Here is a 20,264-nt window from a genome sequence, read left to right on the forward strand (position 1 = left end):
GCTGGCTGTGGCAGTGCCTGGGTGAGGCAGGCGAGTCAGGTCGAACTAGAAAGAATCCCCGTGAACACGCAGCGCGGGACCTGCCCAGAGCGGGACCTACCCAGAGCAGCTGCAATTCTTGCACGAGCTGTATGTGGTGCTGATATGACGTTTTATCAATCGATTTCATTTTCTAATAAAAGTGCTCTGCTGCTCTCACTCCATGGATCAGGACACCACCTACAGTTTTAAGAATCGTTACATATTCATATTAAGTGAATTACAATTTCTTCCCTCCCTCTTTGTACCTCCTCCTCCCCCCGCTCCCTTCCCTTGCCCTCGCCCTGTGCTGCTTGCTGTTGTGTCAAACATGAGATCAGGCAAACCCCAAAGGCCAGTTTACATTTTTTATGTTTTGTTTTTGCAGATCTCCATCACAGATGGAATTTTTGCTGGTCATTTCTTGGAACCAATCCATTAACAGGACACACTGGAAGAAGAGAGGGCAGTGAAAAAAAAAAACAAACCAAAAACCCCATGACAGAGACGGAGGAAAGAAGAATCAATAAACAAGCAGAAATCAGTTTTCCACTGGGGTGGGATTTGCTAAGGGCTGGCTCACGATGACTTGCACCACGTAGTCCTTTGGGATTTTCAGCTCCTCCAGTTTCATTTTGTCTGCCAGCGGTCTGCCCGAGAAGAACCAGCGCTGGCTACCTGGCTCCACTCCCTCCACCGCGTGCAGCCGCCTCTTCATGTGGTACACCGTGTCCATGCTGCGGACCATGAGTTTGAGGTCTTTGCCCGTAGACAGGCGCAAACGAAGCTGGCATTCGTGCCCTGAATTGGGTGGAGGATCGGGAATATCCAGAGTCTCCAGGTCACCCTTCTCCTCTATCATGTTGATAGGTGGGGCGAGGCAGTAGACAGGAAGCTGGTACCGGTTGCCCAGTTCATCGTAACACTCTGTAAGAGCACCTTTAGGAGAGAAGAGAGGAGAAAGGAACATGAATGGGTTTCACATTTAACATTGAAGCAGTCACACTCAGAAGGGCTGACCCTGCTGTTAAATCACCTGAGTGATAAGGTCTGAATTGAGGCTCCTTTAAGGACTGATACAAAACAATCTGAAGTTTTCATTAAAAATACCTTCACTTTCCCCATGGAAACTTGGGGTTGACTTAAAAGCACCCCAAAAAAAGTCACACGCCCTTCCCTCCAGGTAACTGTCAAAAGCAGCAGGAAGATATGAGGGAGGATGATGTTCTCTCCCCACATGTCATTTAAGAGAGGAGTATTGCACGTGCAGCACAGCCTGAGGTCCAGGGCACACATGCACCCAGAAAATGCTACTTGGGTGATACGTGGGTGAATTACATGATCCTCAACCCGAGCTCTGAAGCAGCAAAATGGCAAAGACCAAAGGCAAAAGACCACTGTGAGAAAAAGATATTGTAACTTCTCAAACATTCAAAAATTGCTGAGACAGTTTCACATAGGATTCCTGTTTTAGTGAGCACTGCCAGAACAAACACACACGACCACCCAAGTCAGACAACTGTGTGGCTCTGTGCAGAGCACGGTGTCACTGCCACAGCAACGACACCCAGCACGTACTTATTACTTGCACAGTATCTGCAGCTCCCACATTCAACCCCCTGAAGCTTCAGGAGGGATTCTTTTATTTCCTTAGACTCCCAGGAAGTTGCTTGGGATAATCTCGCTGTTGGTGTTAAAGCTGACTGGGCAGCGGCGTGCTGCCTTGGTACAGCACCCACAGAACAACTCCAGAGTCATAATGCTGGACTAGTAAATGCCAACTGACTTTTTCACAGTACAAGACATCATCTAAAGGTATTTATATACTGTCCTGGAAAAATCCAGCAGCACATTTCTCAATGTTTCAAGAGTTAAAGCAAGAGAAAGCTGGAAGCACAGCCCTGCTGCATACAGCGCGCATCACCTCTCGCAGTGAGCCAAGAAACTGAGATGCAGAGGAAGCTGCATCCCAAATGACAGCAGAAATCCCTTCTCACTGTGCTTAAAAGACTCCAGGCAAAAGCTCCTCTCCCGGTTTGTTGCCTGCCGTATCACAATTCCACATTTTTGCCCCTAGAGGGGGCACAGCCACCTCCGAGGTCACCCATCCTTCTGTGGCTGCGAACGACTGAAGAGCAGCCAAGTCCTTGAGCTACGGAGTGTTTAAAAACCCCTTTGACTCGGCAGACCCGCACTCAACACCCCACTGCTCCTTGTTAGAAAATAAAGGTGTTTTTTTCCAGTTAGTTTTTATCGTGCTGGCAGCGAGTCCTCTTAAACTTTGCTGTTCACTCAGCGAAATGACCACAGTATAAACCAACAACCTGGGGACACCCCGTGTCACTCAGCCCGTGGTGACAGTGCAGCCTCTGGTGTTGGAGGTAATCTTTTTTTTTTTTTAAGATAGAAGCCCCCTTTTTAAGGATGATTTGTGTTGATGGAAACAGAGAAAGTCTTTGGCTGAAAGAGGAATGTTTTAGGCGCAGCTGCTTTTTGAGGCTTTTCCATGCCTTTGTACAGGTAGCACAAGGGCTGCTATGCCCTGAGATTTGTTGAGAAAATAAAATAAAGGAAATCCAGAGCAATATACCACTCGTTACAGTCTTGTAGCAGTTATGAATCTCAGAGCAAACCAGCTTTTATCACACTGGCACTGGATCCATACCTTTCATAGTACTCTGCCTGTGATTTACAGACCAAGGCCTGAAGTTCCCTTTGTTTTCGCTCTGGTTTACAATCTTCATTTCATTCTGTATGCCTGATCTACTTAGCAAATGTCACAGTACTAAGTTCTGGATCACAGTTAATAGAAACAAATAGTAGTATAGTTTGCTGATTTTAAAAAAAGAGAAAATTCCAAGCTTCAACAGTGACTCTTTGGTACCACTCTGTGTTTATCAATACAGGGATAGGAGCTTTATATAGATAAATATAAATATATTCAATCTAGCCAGAGCAGTTAAACTTGTACCTTTCTTTAAAAGCTCCTGTTTTAGGAAAGTGCTATCAAAGAGTTAATTTTAAATACAATGGAGTAAACTTGCTAAAGGAGTTTCTTCATCATTTATATCCTTGCCCAGCTGAACTAACATCAAGGTCAAACCATAAACACCACATTGCTTAATCACAATCAGATAAGCAATATTAAAAAATCCTCTGAAGCAGCAGCTAACTTGGAGGTCTGTCTTTCTTTTTTTAAAGAGAAGAAAAAAATACACAATAGAGGAAACCTTTTGTCAGTAAAACACTGCACAGTCCCATCTCAGGTTTATAATGGTTTATAACAAATTGTTACTGCAACAACACGTTACCATAAACCTCATCAACAATCCCATCCTTCCACTCATACTGGTAAAAGTGTCCCCCGGACTCCCAAGTCCTATTACCTAACACAAAGTGGCTTTCAAGACTGGATATATTGATTCAAGCACAGGAGAAGACTACTGTGAGCAGATGAGGCTGTATGAGGGCACCACCTCCTTACCAGCACACTGTGCCTGCTCAGGGCCAAGCAGGAGCTCCAAAGAGATCAGGGGATGGTCCTCGCCATAGAGCTGCACACACAGCCCAGTCCTCTTCCCAGCTAATCCTGCTGGGCTTCTTTTGGTTAAGTCATCTTTGGAGAGGGTCAGGCTCTGCTACAACCTTCAAGACATTGTAAATGGCAATAAACTCCAAGGCAGAGTGTCAAGGAGTGTCACGTTGGAGTTTGAAAGCGAAATGACGGCTGAATGCATTAACCAGCGGGCACGGTGAGCGTGGAGCTATTTTAGGTGATGCAGGCAGATGCAAGGTATCTGAGAGGAAGAGGGAAAGTGGTTGAATTACCCACAGCCACCACGGCAAGGCCTATCTCACCAGCCAGATGGCAGCTCTTCACCGAGGCATTTGCTGCAGCATCCCTTACGCAGCACAAAGCAGGCAGGAAATTAAACAGCCGAACTGTAAAGCCCTTCGTAATTTCCCTGTGATAACTGAAAGAGCCATGTTTCTGATCCTTCCTGCAAGATACATCAGCTTCGGCCACAAAAGTTATTCAGTGGGAAAGGGCACTAAATGAATGTCAAGTTTCCATGAGAAAAAACAGAAAAAAAAAGAAACAATTTTTTTTCTTTTAGGTTTCCCATCACCTAGGCAACCAGGGCCCTCACCAGCATAGGAAGGATGCAGCCTCCCTTAAACCAGAGAGGGGAAAAAAACAATGCAAACAGAGGTTCTGCAGTTCAGGCAGGCAGCCCTGCCCTCCCCTGCCAGCACCACGCTCCAGGAGCAGGCAGGGAGCTCGGAGCTGCACCAGGACAGCCATCCTGCAAGCCCCTTCCCTCCTCCCCATCCTTCCCCACATGCTGCAGCTAGACTCTGTGCCAGGCAGCCAGACCAGGCTCAGATGTCAAAGCCTGCAGGGTGAGCTGGTTATCTGAATTTTCCCTGCTGGTTCACACAAAGAAACCACGCAAAAGGGGCAGATTTTGGGAAGATGGCAGCAGAGAGGCTGGCTGGCTGACATGCAGATCTAGGTGGAGGATTCCACACTGGACATGAAAGACCAAGGTGTTATAAAGTGACCTTACAACAACATTGAAGAGAACAAATTAAGCTAATCAATAATTCATATATTTGAGCACTCTTTGTGTATTTAGATATTCCTCTAGATGTTCACATGACTTCAATAAACTCTGACACAGAACACCCTGGTAGCTATGTGAAGAACTAACTGCTTTGAGGAAAGCCAAGGACAGGACCAACAAACCAACCTACCTACTCTCCAACCCTCTCTGACTTTCTACCATTCAGGATGAAGGTGCCATGACACACACAGAGGAGTGTGTTGAGGATCTCATTGACCAATTCATTATTCTCAAAATTTCCCAGTTAAAGACTACCACTGTCTAGCAAGCTCCAAAGTCATTCAGTATGGATGCTGCAATACAGCAAAGAGGTTAACTTTATAGGCTTGATTCGAGTCAGACAGAAGATACAATGGTAGAAACAGAGTGGATGGGACTATTTGAATATTTCAAAAGTAATACTGACTTGGAGAGTGAGGAAATCTGGAAGGAGCTGTGAGGCAGAGCTGCTTCTTGGTTGTTATCCAGGTAGGAGACAGCTTGAGTTTCAGGCAGAAAAATAAACAGATGTGATCATCAAGCATACAGAACTGGAACATTTTGAAATTAATTGCCCTGCAGGCCATAAAACTTTGTTTTACTGAGATTATTAGGATGGAGATATTTCTCTGGGTTGGTAACACTAAAAGGACTGGTTGAGATACTGCTTCCACCCCTGAGCAGTTCAGAGTTTGGACCTGTAACTGCTGAAATCAGGCTATATGACCACACTCACCCAAAACCATAAGAAAGTTTTAGTGTATTTTGCATTTCTTTAAACCTGCAGACCATTCCTTCAGAAAAAGCAGCAAATTGCTTGTTTTCTGTTTACAATGGGCCTTGTATTTCTTTAAGATTTTGAGCAGTTTTGAAGATGACTGCTCAGAAACGCCCCGAACTTCAAAACTGAGCAGCTTTCCAGCTCTTCTTCCCTTCCCCCAGACTTACTGCAGGAAGAAAAATTAAGACAACACAAACCAAAATGTGGCATTGCAATGAGACTAGCTAATTTAAGGAGTTTAAGTGTCTGTGTATAACACATTTGCTGAAGGAACAGCTGGTTCATTTGTTTTTCTTACTGAAAAGCTCTATTCCAAACTCAAGCTGAGCCTGGATGGCTGATTAAATCAGCAATAGTAGAGCTTTCACCTGTAGACTGTTGGTTTGAATCCAATATAGGTCACGAATGCCTGAAAGTCATTATGAGCATCAGGAGACAAGTGGATGATTTCTGGGTCCTGAAGTACAATTCCTAGAGAGCAATGACTGAGGAAGAAAAGTTGATCTCTCTCTTCATCTTTATATTCCAGCTGGAAAACGCAGGATCTTATAAGAAAAAAGTGTGCTTTTTTGTCAGCAGCACGTGAGGGGGGTGGTGAAGGGTGACTGTGCTCAACACACGAACAGGACCGAGCCAAACAAGTGAAAACATGCAGCACGTTGTGCCAGCTCACCTACAACCACCCCAAACTGGGAGGAGTTAACAGGAAAAAAAGCTCTTTCACATTAAACCCCATATAACTTAGTAATGACTCAAGCAGTTTAACGCTACAGTTAACAACTGCAGCTCTCCCATTTTCTGGAGGGCAACATGTGGGAGTGCTCGTGCAAGCCTGTGCCTTGTACCACATATGGAGAACAATAAACTTGCTATAATCATTAGTGGTGTGGATGAAGCACTTGATAATAAAGCACATATATAAGCCCTATCCCCCCCGCCCAATTTCCATGGGCTATGCAGTTTAAACTACCATGAAGCTATGGTACAAAGCCTTTATAGAGGTACAAGCTTGTCTCCTAAGCCACAGCACAACTACTTCCACAACAGAGCTCTCCCTTTATTACCAAGAACTTACTCCAGCTCATTAAAGAATGGGGTTTGTAGATAATAAGCATTAAGGATTTAATAATTCTCATTTCAAATTCACTGATAAACAGTTCTTCCATTATGAGAACATTATTGGTCTGGCTCAATTTCAGAGAGGAGAACAACTCCCAGAGCCAGCAGGAGATCCCAGCGCTTCAGGAGCTGCTTGGTGAGTGGGGACCAGCTCGCTCCTGCTTGTGGCAGCTGGCACAAGACAGACTGGAATTGTGTTTAGTGCATTACAACAAGGGAAAGGATGGGAAGAATGAAGATGCTCTGCTACTGCCTTTGTAATCCTCCCACCCACTCTCTGGCAGGAGAACTAGCTCATAGCTGGTTCACCGAATCAGCTATCACACTGCTCATGCTCACCTCCACGCTCGGATATTCTCCAGAAAACCTGGCTCACCTGAGCTCCAAGATCCCTGATAAAATAACATACAGTCAGCTGTCTGAAAAGGCTCTGCAAAGCCAAAACCTGAGACACACTTGGTGCAGCAGAGCCTTGACTACACAGCCTCCTGATGTCCCCTCCAACCTGACTGATCCTAGCCAGGTACCTCTGCTGTAATGCTGCGAAGAGCAGGTGCCAGCCAGAGCACCCAGCCAAAGATCCCCGTGCGTATCTGAAGTCACGCCGCTTCAAACAACGTGGGGCAGGTTTGTCACCCAAGCTGGCAATCTCATGAGCAAACCATTCTCCAAACCAGTTTTGCAGCTCATACCTGCCCAGGGGAGGAAACCCCAAACTGCTATCACTGGATCAGCAGGGCCTGGTACCTACTGAAACCAGAGAGCAGCAGCAAGCAAAGCCTGCGCTCTAAGACAGCAATACCTGCCCTCAGCTGCCAAAGAAACCAAGGTGCATCTGCACAGCAAAGCAAGGAAAGGGGGTTGCTTGTGCAGCTCTGCTGGCTAAGAGGGACATGTGTCATCACCCAGCCTGAGACATGTCTCCTTCATGAACTGTAAGTGAAAGTCAACCTGTCTGCACACCTGCTACCTGTGTGTGCCAGAAACCTTTGGGTTTGGGTTGGATTTAGGGGAGCAGGGAAGGAGCAAGAGGTGTTTGTTTTGGCAAAAGGCTGGTGCAGATATGCAAGATGCATCGCTGGGAACACTGAACCTCTTCCTTTATCACAACAGAGCACCAGCATCAGTTAATTAATTAGTACTAATTAAGTAGGCTGAAGGTGAAAGATAATTAAGATTAAGACAGAAAATTTTGCAGTAGATAAGCAAGCCACTTTTCTTTAAATTTTAGTTGCAGTTAGAAGGAACCTGCTGTGCTGGAGGGGGGAGAACAGGGCAGGGAGAGGAGAAGGATTAGCTGCTGTGGGAGGAAGGACAGGTGGGGCTGGGGAAAAATTTGGGAAAGAGAATGCTTGTGGGAAAGGCCCCAAACCAACTCCCTCAAAATTCCTCACTAAAGCCAACACTGTCAGAAGAACTGGGATCTGCAGCCCATCCGTGCTTGGCTGCCAGAGAAAGAGGGGAAGTGAGAGAAGAGAGGACCCATGCCAGAAAGCTCAACACTTGACAGACGTGTATCTCGCAGATCAGAGCTAACTCTTCCTTAGTACACCAGTATCAGAGCACAAATACCTACAGGTCTATGCAGTTCACTGGCTTTTTGTCTCCTCTGGTTGTGGCAGACAACAAAGACACCCATCGGGCTGGCACGCACCTGGAATCCACAATGTGGCTAAGGACCAGTTGCTAGACTGGGACTTTGAATATAATTATGAATTAAACAGTGCAAGAAGAAAGGGAATCATAACCAAAGGGCTCAGGGGCTGGTTAACCAGCCACCCTTTACACATGGCATCCTTTACAAGCTTCCCCATCCCTTTCCTCCCAGGCTTTTGCCACAACACAAACTGTAGAACAGACTGATTCGTCACTGAGCTGTTCTTCATCCAAACCAATTTTGATAGTGAAAATCAATTATGCATTAATGCTTGGCAGTTATCATGTCAGCAATGCCGTATGTACTGCCACTTCTGTATCACGCTGTAAAACTTGGATCTAATGTTGCAAGAAGGTAACAGCTTCCAAGAAACATTACATCAGGGTTCAAAGATGACAAGTCTTTTTACTAATGAAGTATTCATGTACTATTCTGCTTTGCATGTCATTAAAATAGATGCCTGTCTAGACGGGCTTCTTAAATAAAAATTAAAAGAATATATCTGGTTGGTACAAGAGCTTGTCTGTATCAGAGAATTATACGGGTTGGAAGGGACCTCCAGAGATCATCAAGTCCATCCCCTCTTCACTGACATTTGCTGTTCTCCATTATCCATCTTCTTAAAGGGGTGGGGGGATTTGGAGAGGAGAAAAAAAGGCAGCATAGTATCACCATCACCTGAGCATGCATCATATCCCTCCATGGACACCTGGCAGTGTTTAGAGTGACCAGGTTGTCTGTTCAGCTAGAGAATACACAGCAGCTGAACTCAAGATTTACAGAAGTTGTTGCCACCTTTGTTACCACTGAAATTTTAACTAGCTTGTTCCTCCCATAAACCAAGAATGAATACTTAGCACTCAGCATCCCAAATCCTATGGCTTAGATGGTTAAAGTGGAAAACAAAAAGGGAGGTTAACAGCAGTATTCCATAGAATTGTTACTTTCCTTCTTCTTGCCAACCACAAAGACTTGAGCAGTTTTTGCTTTCTTTGAAGGTCCACAAAACATTTTCCTCTGCTCTCCCCTAAAACAGTCTGTTTGATGCAGAAGTTATGGATGTCTGACTATGATGGTGCAAAAAGACCACCAGAAAACAGAGCATACTAGCTCTTGAGGTATAAATGCTTTATCCTTTCACAAAACAGAAGCAGAGATGCCATTTGGACTGCAGAAGCTCTGTTAATCCTGAACAGACCCCTACATTTACAGAAGGACTCCATCACCCTGTGAAAAGCAGCACACTTTTTGAGCTCTGGTCTCAGCGTGTAGAGAAAGAAGTCCGTTACAGTAGGACTTTCTGCATAATAACCATATACAAAACGTAACAATCAAGCCTCACTCTCCTAACATGACAAACTATTTTGCTATTTCGAGTTACTTCTGGAAGACAAGGTAACCACTACACTGTTTGTGTTTTGCTTTCAGAGAATTTTCTTTTAGGTAAGATCAGCAGGACACAAATCATCAACACCACTGACCACTACATCACCCAACAAATACACCAGAGCTTGCCTCACTCCTTTCCAAAAACGACAGAAGGCAAAGATAACTTTACCTTTGCTTGAGACTAATCTCATTAAGTACAATCCACTTGTCCTGAACTGCTTGTTCTACTGATTTGTAGCCAACTTAGAAAAACAAACCACCACCTATGTCCTTTCTCATCTTGTTGGAGAAGGCAGTCTTACCAAGCTAAACAGTCCTGCCCTAAGCAAGGATGCTCAATTAGCAACTAGTGACTGCAGCAACTTGAGCTGCTCCCTCTCCAGTGCATGACCAGTGTTGCTGTGCTTTAACCTTCAAGCAATCCCCTGCCCACCACAATAGCCACTCCGGGCAGCAAAACCTTATTTGAGACTTAGTTAAATCTGAGCTTGAAGTGAGTATCGATGAAGATTTGGCTTGAGACAGCATTTCTCGTAGCTTCAGCCAACTGGGCAGTGGAGACAACCCCTTTAAACTGAGAGAAAAGCAAATTCTGGCTTTTATGGAGTGCAGAGAAGTCCCTTGTCAGTTTACAAGGAGGAAAGGATATGGGAAACTACTTTGAGACTAAGCAACTTTCCCCTCAACCTACCAAGTTGCAACAGTGGATAGAAAGAACAAATAGAATTACCTCAAAGTTTGCCCTGTACCTTTTTTGTTTTTTGTTATTGGTCCCAAACTTGCCTGTGTCCCTGTGTTGACTGAATTCAAAGACCTGTTAATGAGCACAGAAGTCATTCATCTGCATGTTCAGTCTCCAGGGATAATCAGCAAAAATGTTAAAGGTTCCAGGGAGGTCAAGCACAATCCCACATTAGTACCTACATCCTAAATTAAAGCTACATGACAAGGATGTTTAAAAAGTGGGGGTGGTGGGGATTAAAGAAGGTTACAGGAAAGATCTGAAGCAAGAGAAGGCAGCAGCATCCCATACGATGCGCTCTCTGCTTCCAAGATGCTGTCCCTTCAGTTACCTGATTTATAATTAAAAGAAAAGTTATTGATCAAAAATAAACACAGAAGATTGCACATCAGTCAGTTGCATCGTGCCCCAAACCTTGCAGACACGCTGGGGATCTACACAGACTATGACAGCTCAGACAGGTTAAGCATTCAAGGCCTTGCTGCAGCTATGACCTTCCACAAGAACCTCGCTCGATTGCCACGGGACAAGTGAAGGCAGCTCTGAGATTTTGTAATTTCTGTATAATAATTAATAGTCAAAGCCTGCAGGGACATACATGCTTTACCCGTTGCAAGTTTTCTCTGCAATAAGGCTATGGAACAAACATTGCTTGTGCTTGATCCATGCCAGGCTCTGCATTAAGCTCAGGGATGTATCAGCAAAAAAAATCATAATCACTGTCAGCAAAAAGCAACTATCAGTCTGGGTCTGAACTAAATCAGCTTTCAAGTTAGGATTTATAAGTCCCTTAATTAACTTTTTCAAGCTATCACAAGACACATTTAGTATTATGGAAAAAAAAAACCCCTAAAGTTCCACAAATTAGTGTTTACCCCTTTACTGACAAATCTGGATTTCACCAGATAAAGCCAGTACCCATCACATGCCTCTGTCATGCTCCCATACTCCCCTAACAGCCTGCCAAGTCTGCTAAGTGGTGAAGTCTTGGAGAAAAAGTTACCATCTTCTTATTTAAATACCTGATGCCAAAGCAGAAAAAGATGACAAATGTCATGGCTGCTGTCAACTGGAGATGGTGGAGGAGGAGCAGGGTGTATAGATGGGCAAGGATCCTGGCTGAGCCCCTTATTTACTGAACTGAGGTACTTTGAAGGACACAAATTCCTTCTGAAACACCAATTTCAGGGCAGAATGCTCTGAGTTGATGAGAGAAGCAAGAAATACCACCTCTGAAGATGATTTGTTCACACAGACAGCAGCATCTAGGGGACTCTCATTGGCTTACACTGAAATTTTCAATGAGGAACACATTTTAACCACTTCATATTTCTTTTTCTCATTTTACTAGCAGACAGCAAGGCAGATGAAGCAGACACCCAGTTTCACTGCCATAAGCAGCCGGTGATGGAATAAATGGCCAGTCCTATGGAGTCTCTAATGAACTAGGTATCATGCCCTGATGACTATCAAAGTCCAGAGGAACATCACTCACTTAAAGCAGACATACTTCTGTCTGGAAGACGTGCAACATGCAGATCAACAAGTAGTTTGCAACTTTTTATATGAAGAATTAGAGATGTTCTTCTGTCACGAATCTGGGTTTATTTGGAGCATTTAATGGCCAACAGATAAAGTTGGTCTTGGCTTATTTTTCTGCTTTTGGGAGGGTTTTTTTATTATTAATATTTTTTTCCCCTCTCCTAAGAGGAGTTAGCTGCATGTTCCTGGTCACACATTAATGGTTACAAAAATATAAATGCAGTTCTGAAAACAGTGTTGTACAGTTGTCCTCACTGCACCAGAAAAGGCAAACTGAAACCAAAGACAGGAAACAGACGGGCATATGCTACCAGGGGAAGAGACTTGAGAAGAGTCCAAGCAATTATGTTGACGAAGCTCCTCAAAATACCTTTCAAAAAACAAGAGCAGAAGTTAAAAATATTTAAGGAAAACAACTGTAGGATGTAGCCATAAGTGGGCTTTTATTTGAAGGGTTGATAGCTTCTAACCTGCACTTAGATATATAAATATTTCAGTCAGCCACAACTGCTTTATATCCTGATGATTTGATTCTACGGTCCATTTTAAGACAACATGGAAATGTAGCATCCCTCAGAAAGGATGCTGTGCATCTATTTTAAAAATATTAATCACAGCAGAAATGATGGAAAGCATCATCTCGATTGCAGCTCTGGACAGAAGAGGCTTTTGAGAAAACAGGCTCTGTTTCAAGGTTAGGAGGAGTCTGCTGAAGCACAACAGCGTAATGTGTCCTTCACTAACACCCACGGGCTGAACCCAGGATGGCAGATGGAGCTTGTACCATCCCTGCAGAAAGCACCCGACACACGAGGCAGCAGCTGTGCCACAAACACTAAGGAAAGCTGTTAGGGGCAAGGAAAGAAAAGCAATTCCCAAATACAGGTGGGTCTTCTCACTGTCTTCCCCAGTGGTCATAGAATGGTCTGGGTTGGAAGGGACCCCAAGGATCATAGAGCTCCAACCCCCCTGCCACAGGCAGGGCCACCAACCTCCAGGCCTGGAGCTACACAAGGTTGCCCAGGGCCTCCTCCAACCTGGTCTTTTGCTTTAAAGCAACACAAGGTGCATTTTATATCATGAATACCCTGGCACCTGCTCCTCAGTGCCGGGGTCCGCACCCAAGCGCGTTAGCTTGGAGCACACGGGAGGAGAGAACAGGAGATCCCGCAGAATGAACTGAAGAGGATGGAAAACAAAATAACAGCAAGGAGCACACTATTAGAACAAAAGCACCTCCAGTAGTGATACACTAACCCAACTCCAATGATTATCTTTAATTGCCTCACTGATGAGCTATTGTAGTTTCCTCTCACTCTCTACTCACAAATCTCTGCTCAGCTTTCCACCACACGCTATGCACAGCGGCTGCAATGCAGAAACAACACCAATATTGGCCAAACATTAGCCTGGCTGTTATTTGCTTCTTTGAGAGCAAGAGAAACACCAACACTGGAGCACGGCCTGGTAGGTGCTGCAGGCACAGCCTTCTCACAGTGAATTCACCAATTACTAAAGAATTTATTGGCATTTCTCTAATTTTCAGTCACAAGATCTCTTGAACAGCTCACTATGATTAGAAACATCTCTCTAATGAAAAATACCATACAAACACATGGTTTTAATTCAGCCACAAGCTGCATGGTGACAGGCTAGCTGTGGATGATACTCCAAGCATCTCTATACCTCTCACTTCTAACCAGATGTAGTGGCTGCACCCCAATGTTCCTCAGAGGCCTGGAGTGACACCTAACTCGCAACTCCCCAGCACAGGGGATGGAAACAAATAACCATTTAATGGTGCTGTTAAGAATCACTATTATGTAGTAGTGGAGGGCTCCTCTGCGATGCACTGTGTTTAAAAATCACTGCTGTCTTACATCCTTCTCTTTCTAAAATGCATACAAGCCACTGGTTGTTAAAGTAAAGCCCCTTCATAAATAGTCTCTTCCCACCACTTCTGAAGCCATGGATGCATGGATATTTCTTTAAGCAGCTAAAAACACCCTAGCAACTGCCTGATCCCCAGGTCCTGCTCACACCCTGCTATTGCAATACCCATGGAATCACCCTGCTATAGGTACTTGCAGCTGCCTTATAAACTGGATGGGGGAACTGCTGAATATCAAAAGCAACCCAACATTGTGGCAAAGGACATTTTAAACCCACCAACTCACCCTGTTCACCATCCTGTGGCTCCAGAGAAGCGCAGGGGAAATAAGGAAGATGAGTAAAGGGAAGCAGGCAGCCTGCTCCTCTTGCTGGGCAGCATGAAGAGTTCAGGGTCCACAGCTCTGGTCAGTACTGGGAAGCCAACTCTACTGTACCACTACTCTCTCAAACTAAGAATACATCCCACTGAAGTCATTACTTCTCACTACTTCCCTTCTGGGATGCACACTCTCCTCCAAAGCATCACCAGCTCTAAAGCAGGGACTTGCAAAGCAGCAGCCCCATCCTGCTGTATGGCATTGCCTCCCTGCTCCCTTGCATCCCTCCTCCGACCCAAGCAAAAACAATCCGAGGAATTATATCAAATGAAAGCAGCCAGCAACAGCTAGCAGTGCTGTTTAGGAAAGCAATCTTTTACATGACTTCCCATAAACCCAAGGGCTTCTCTTCCCCTGTTTATTTTGCACTTTATAGACACCTTCACAGTTAACACTCAGCTTTCCGTGGGTCCTTTTAGAGTAAAAACTGAAGCAAAGATAGGACAAAACATAGCTGAAGAGCAAAAACAACTGGCTGTGAGACTTCAGGTCAGTGCAGGATGGGGTTATTCACATGAACTCCCTGCCCTTCTCCCCTAGAAGGCTTTCAAAAGGGATATGGGGAAAGTACTGGAGACCGTACGCATCCACAACTCCACTTAGACAGAAAAATCAAATCAAAGGTTTCTCCAAAGCTTTCAAGTCCCAGCTCTGAAGTGGTGACTATGAAAGACGGTGTTTCTACTGCACTATAGTCTATAAATTAATGCTGCAAACTTGCCCTTTTTTAGTGTGAAGGTAAACAAATGGATTGCTTTAAGCATCCAGGAACTGAAATAACATGCTGTATTTTCAGCCGGGAAGAGCTGTTTTCTCACTTATATTTATAAATTGAATGTCTCCTCCTTGAAGTTCCAGTTTAAAGAGAAAAATACAGCTAATGCTGCCACTTGTGCAACAGTCATGTGATGAGGTTTTACTTGACAGCACTGTTAAACCAAACGACAACAGAAAGCAGTAAAAGAGAATGTGAAACAAGACTTTAGAAAGGATTTAAACATAACTGCAGTTTGCACATTTCCAGTTCTCAATTCCTTCTCCAAAGGACAGTAAGAAGTGAAGGAATAGGTGTAACAATTGACTTTTGCCTTTTTGAATGTCACGTGGATCAAAAGCAAAACCAAAACAATTCTCTTCATACTACCAGACCATTTGCTAGCCCTTCTGGCCAGTCTTCAGCACTGAAAACTGGACTGGGACGTGTGTTGAGTTGTCTAACATTACAGGGGCTTTGCTCACGGAGCAGGGCAGCACACAGGCAGAGCGTGCCTGCCCTGCCCCAGCACCGTGTGTGTCCCTGGAAAAAGGCACAGCCCAAGAGTAATAAGCCATCTTCCCAGGCATGCTCAATGATGGATAGAAAACAGTGAGAATCACAGACGCAAGGCAGCAGAGGAGGAGGAAGAGCTGCCACCTCACCGGCTGCCTCCGAGCAGCCACCCACCGCAAAGAGGGTGGAAGCAGGGAGCACACAGCCTGGAGGGCACTGCTTGAAGATCCCTAATTTGGATGAAGTCTCCTAATGAAAAAGCAATTAATGTGCCTGAGCAGAAGTGAAACAGAGCACTTCAGAGCTTTCTCATCAGCAGGAGGTACTTTCTAAGGGCAGGGAGGACAGGAGGAGTGTGGACAAAGTTGAAATGGATTTTGGAGATGAGCTGGTCTCCCCCATTGCTTTGCAGGTGCCCATGCAGCAGTTGGATGGTACCATTTCTTTTCACACTTGTCACACCCTCACACTGTGTCCGTGCTTCAGAGTAACACAATGACAAGACTGTTACAACCACAGCAGCCTAAACTTAAGAGAAGCACCAGCGAGCCTGGGACTGCAGCTCTCAGCTGGGCGGACAACCCTCTTCCAGAGTATCCACCAGCGCTGTGCACACACTAAACCAGTCTGGGTGCAGCCTTGTAAAAGCTGGACTCAATGTACATGCTAACCACTTCAGCAAAGATAAACCTAAGGGGGGAACGTGACGTCAACAACTTTTAAAAATAGACACTGACGTGTAGAAAACAAACCAGAATACGAGCCCTTTCCTAACGCATACTCGTGTCCTCAGCCCGACCAGCTGATTCCTTGCAAGGCACCAGCCATTTCTGGTCTTTAATCCCTCTTGTTTTTTTTAACTGAAGTAAAAAATGCAACAGAAACACACTAAGAACTGCTTTCTGCTGAGTATAGTACAAAAAACCCAAACCAAGCTCAAAACAAAAAGCAAAAAACTAGTAGCCTCAAGTGTAAGTTTTATGACAGTCACTACCGAAAGATTTTAGAGTTTCCTGAACTTTTATGGCCTGCATGCTCTCCTCAGTACTACTGCTGATCATATCTACAGAAAGGCTTTGATAGGGAGACCTCCCAAAGCTTTTCTAACTTTGCTGAAATCTAAAATTAGACAGCCAGTCACCAAAATACCATTCCCTATCCTTACATTAGGGACGCCTCACCGAGCACTCTGTATCCACATAGAAAAACACATTGTTCAACGTTTCACATGCCTGTGGACAATGTAATACATCACAGAAAAAATATTCTGTCAATGACAATTAAAAAGTCTCTTTAGACAAATGAGCTACTGAGAAAGCATTTCCTACAGCCTTAACCCCTTAGCAAAAGCTCAGCAATGGGTACAGTAGGTTGCAGGCAAGGGTGGGAGCAAAACCACAAGGATCTTGTCACTTCACAGGCAGCAGTTTATGGAAACAGATTCAATGTGAAACATGCTACAGAGAAATTTACTGCACAGATTCTCTCAACACAGATTGCCACACAGGTACATCAATACAACAGTTAAGGCCAATACAGCCATCACACAAAAATCACTGCCAAAATTACAGAGTTCCACTTCTAGAGCTACTTTAAATGTGCTTAGACCGCAGTGTTAAACATCTAAATAGTTTTCCTATAGATATTTCTGAGTTATTGTGCAAATTTAAAGACTAACTCCTGACAGGCTGCCAAGCAAGTTCCACTGCCTCCTTTCCCATCTATGCCTGGCAGCTCACTTTTACTGCTTTGGGAGCCTGGAAAACCAGTGTGAGATGGATACACAGGGTCCACTGCAGAAAGCTCATGTACAGTAGCATCCCACCGCTGGCACCCACATGCAATACTTCTTGGATGTTAATGAAGATCAGGCATGTGACACAAACAGCCTTAACGTTCACAAGGAGCAGAGTGTGGCACGTATTTCTATTTAATAGGTAAAAACACCACAGCAGATGTATTTTCTAAAACGTGATGCACAATATCTGTCACAATAAATTCTGACCTAATTATCTGGATTTGAGACCATGCTTCAACCTGACTTAGAAAAATAAGTCTAATTTTACTCCTGGATGATATAAAGAAACCCTCTTCTGATACAAGACCAAGCTTCAACACAAACCAGTTTATGCCTGTGATATAAAAGATATTTTATTAAATTCATACGAAGCTGGCACAGCCACCACGAGCTGATGCACCCTTGAAAGGAGGACTGCTGACACTTGGGTGCTAGCTTTCCCTCTCCAGGACAGAGACCTGTCTGCTTCCCTCTCAATAAAAGCACTGAATGCTATTTTCATCCTTAGTTACCGTTGCTACCAAAATAAGCTACTGTGATCACTCCTCCCTTCCCTCGCTCCAGGTCATATGCAACCTCAGGCGGTTTGGTGGTGCAAAGGAGGGTCTGTACACACTCTTCTCTCCTTACAAGCAGGGGTGAAGCTGTCTGGGATGACTGACTTGTACTGATGGCATATACTGCTCAGCTTTCCCATCGTTATCGTGTTCCCCAGCTCTGCATAGAAGGAAAAAAAAAAGGTGTTTTGCTTATGGGTTGCCTCTACCAACCAGCACAGACTGTGTACATCAGTCTGAAGCACTGGGGACAACTGCTTTAGGCAAATCCTGTATTTCTCACACCAGTACAATCTTGCTATATAAACTTTACATAAAGCTACTGCAGAAAATAAAGTCAGGGCAAGGCAAAACCTGTGAGCCTGAAATTTCTCCAAACATCAGAATAATCTCAGTAAGGATGGCAACAATGTAACACCACCCACCTACTAAAGGTAGCATGAACAGTCCATCAGTGCTCTCTAGGCAGCAGTGAAGCACACTGACCACAGAATCATAGGGGTTGGAAGAGACCATGAGAGATCATTGGGTCCAACCCCCCTGCCAAAGCAGCTCCCCAGCTCATATTGCACAGATAGGCATGGAGATGGGTCTTGAATATCTCCAGAGATGGAGACTCCACCACCTCCCTGGGCAGTCTGTCCCAGTGCTCTGTCACCCTCCCTATGTAAAACCCATGTACCTACACAACACTCCTCAGCACAACTTTTGTTTCAAGAAACCTTCAGTAATTCTTCTGATTTACTTCAAGACCAGTGAGAGATTGTGAAATACCAGCTGCAGAAGTTTTCCAGCACTCCCAGTGATTTACCTAAGAGTGTAAAAACCTCCTTGGGACTTCTTGCACAGGGAAAGCAATCAATGCTAAAAGCAACACTGACATCTTGCCAAATGCACCCGTGCTACAGGCTCCACTCCTGCTTGCCCCAAATCAGCTTTAGCTATTGTCATCTCTCCCCTTCCACTTGCACTCCCAAGGTCTTGAGCAACAGTGCGAAGCTGAATTGTTTTCAACATAGCAGAGGGTGGCTTTTTATGGAGCACAACCAGGAAGTGCTCCCACAGTCCTGCCCAAGCACAAACAAGCGAACCCCACCCTCATCAGTAAGGAGCATGTGCACCCTGATGGCTCTATTGAATTGTATTGTGCAGAGATGCAGCTGAGCGCTGAAGGATGGCAGGTACCCCAAGTGATGTGACATCCTCAGACCGCAGCGGTCTCTGCAGCCCCAGAGCAGGTGGAGGGCAGGCAGCGCGCAGAGGGATGCGGGCACAGCCCTTAAACGCTGCTCCCCTGGTACAGGGAAACACCAGACCCAGAGGCAGCAAATATCACAGTGTGATGCATAGTTACAGCTCAATAGGGAAAAGAGGTTTGCTGAAATGAGGAATTTATGTTTGGACTGGGTGGGTACACAGTGGAGGTGAAGCATGCTTTCCTCTACACCACTGCTGTTGGCTTTGGGGGGGTTTTTTATGGCTTACTGTTGAATATTTCACCCAAAGGGGAAGAAAATGCTCTATTCACAGCAACAACGTTTCAGTAATTTCACCTACTTTTCCCCACCATTTAAGTTAAATACTCACATCCCCACTTTTCACGATCTTAAGTGTTACACACAGTAAATGTGACAGTTCTGCCTGCACACAAGAGTCAGCCCTGCAAGACTGCTCACAGGAAAAGCACGCTGCGAGCTCCAGAAGCTGTATTTTAAGGCACAGAGAAGTTGACTGCTCCCAAGCACAAAGCCACTGCTTAACAGAGAGGCCCTTTTATTGTTCAAACAGTATTAAAGGAGTTAAATTCAATATACTGGTAACTATGCTATAGTAAGATCATGTGTCCATCCTGAAATTCAAAAACTCCACTTAACCCCAGCCAGAATCCAATTAATATTAACTACTTTCAGGACAAGTTCAGCTCAACGCTAACATTTAGTGCAGACCCTAATAAAATACTACGCACTCCAACATTTCCTTTTTGATAGCTGAGAAGTATGTAAAGTGTTTTTCATTAAATTTAAATGGACTCATTAATAAAGTATTGAGGATGTGCTACTTTAAGACATCAGAAAAAAAAAATGTCTAAATTGGCGATAACGTTATTTCTATTTTTAAATACATCCCACAGAGGCACCCAAGATAGATGAGAAGTGCTAAGCCCATCCCACAAGCTTATTTATTTATTTAATACTTCTTATGTGCTATTTTTAACCTCTGAAGACAGCAGAAGGCATCCATTAGAAAAATTACACTGGTTAGAGTTTTCCTCACACAGGTTAGACAAGTGAGATAGCTGCCTGAACACAGTGCTAAGAAGAGATGGGGTTTTTTCATCATTTCCCTATAGGTTTCTGGAATAAAAAGCAATTTTATTTTTGCAGTATCAGCTAGGCCAGAATCTGTGTCTGAAACGCAGGGTCAATCCTTACTCCCCATCCCCCTCTTCCTCTGCTTCCCACAAGGTTTAATTTTGTGATTCAGGGTTTGAATGCATACACACCACACCACACT

At 44.5% G+C, this 20,264-nt stretch overlaps 1 protein-coding gene across 1 annotated transcript in view; it reads right to left on the reverse strand.

Moving 5' to 3' along the window:
• Positions 1-436: 436 nt before the first annotated feature.
• UBTD2 (ubiquitin domain containing 2) overlaps positions 437-20,264 on the reverse strand; it is a gene marked incomplete at its 5' end in the record, with an annotated part of 54,512 nt that continues 34,684 nt past the window's right edge. The window contains one exon of the mRNA XM_084268585.1: positions 437-957. Coding sequence (XP_084124711.1) covers positions 560-957 — 398 coding nt within the window. The 3' untranslated portion in view covers positions 437-559. The remainder of the gene's footprint in view (positions 958-20,264) is intronic.

Source organism: Gallinula chloropus (genome assembly GCF_964237585.1).
Source record: "Gallinula chloropus genome assembly, chromosome: 10".
Lineage (NCBI taxonomy): Eukaryota > Metazoa > Chordata > Aves > Gruiformes > Rallidae > Gallinula > Gallinula chloropus.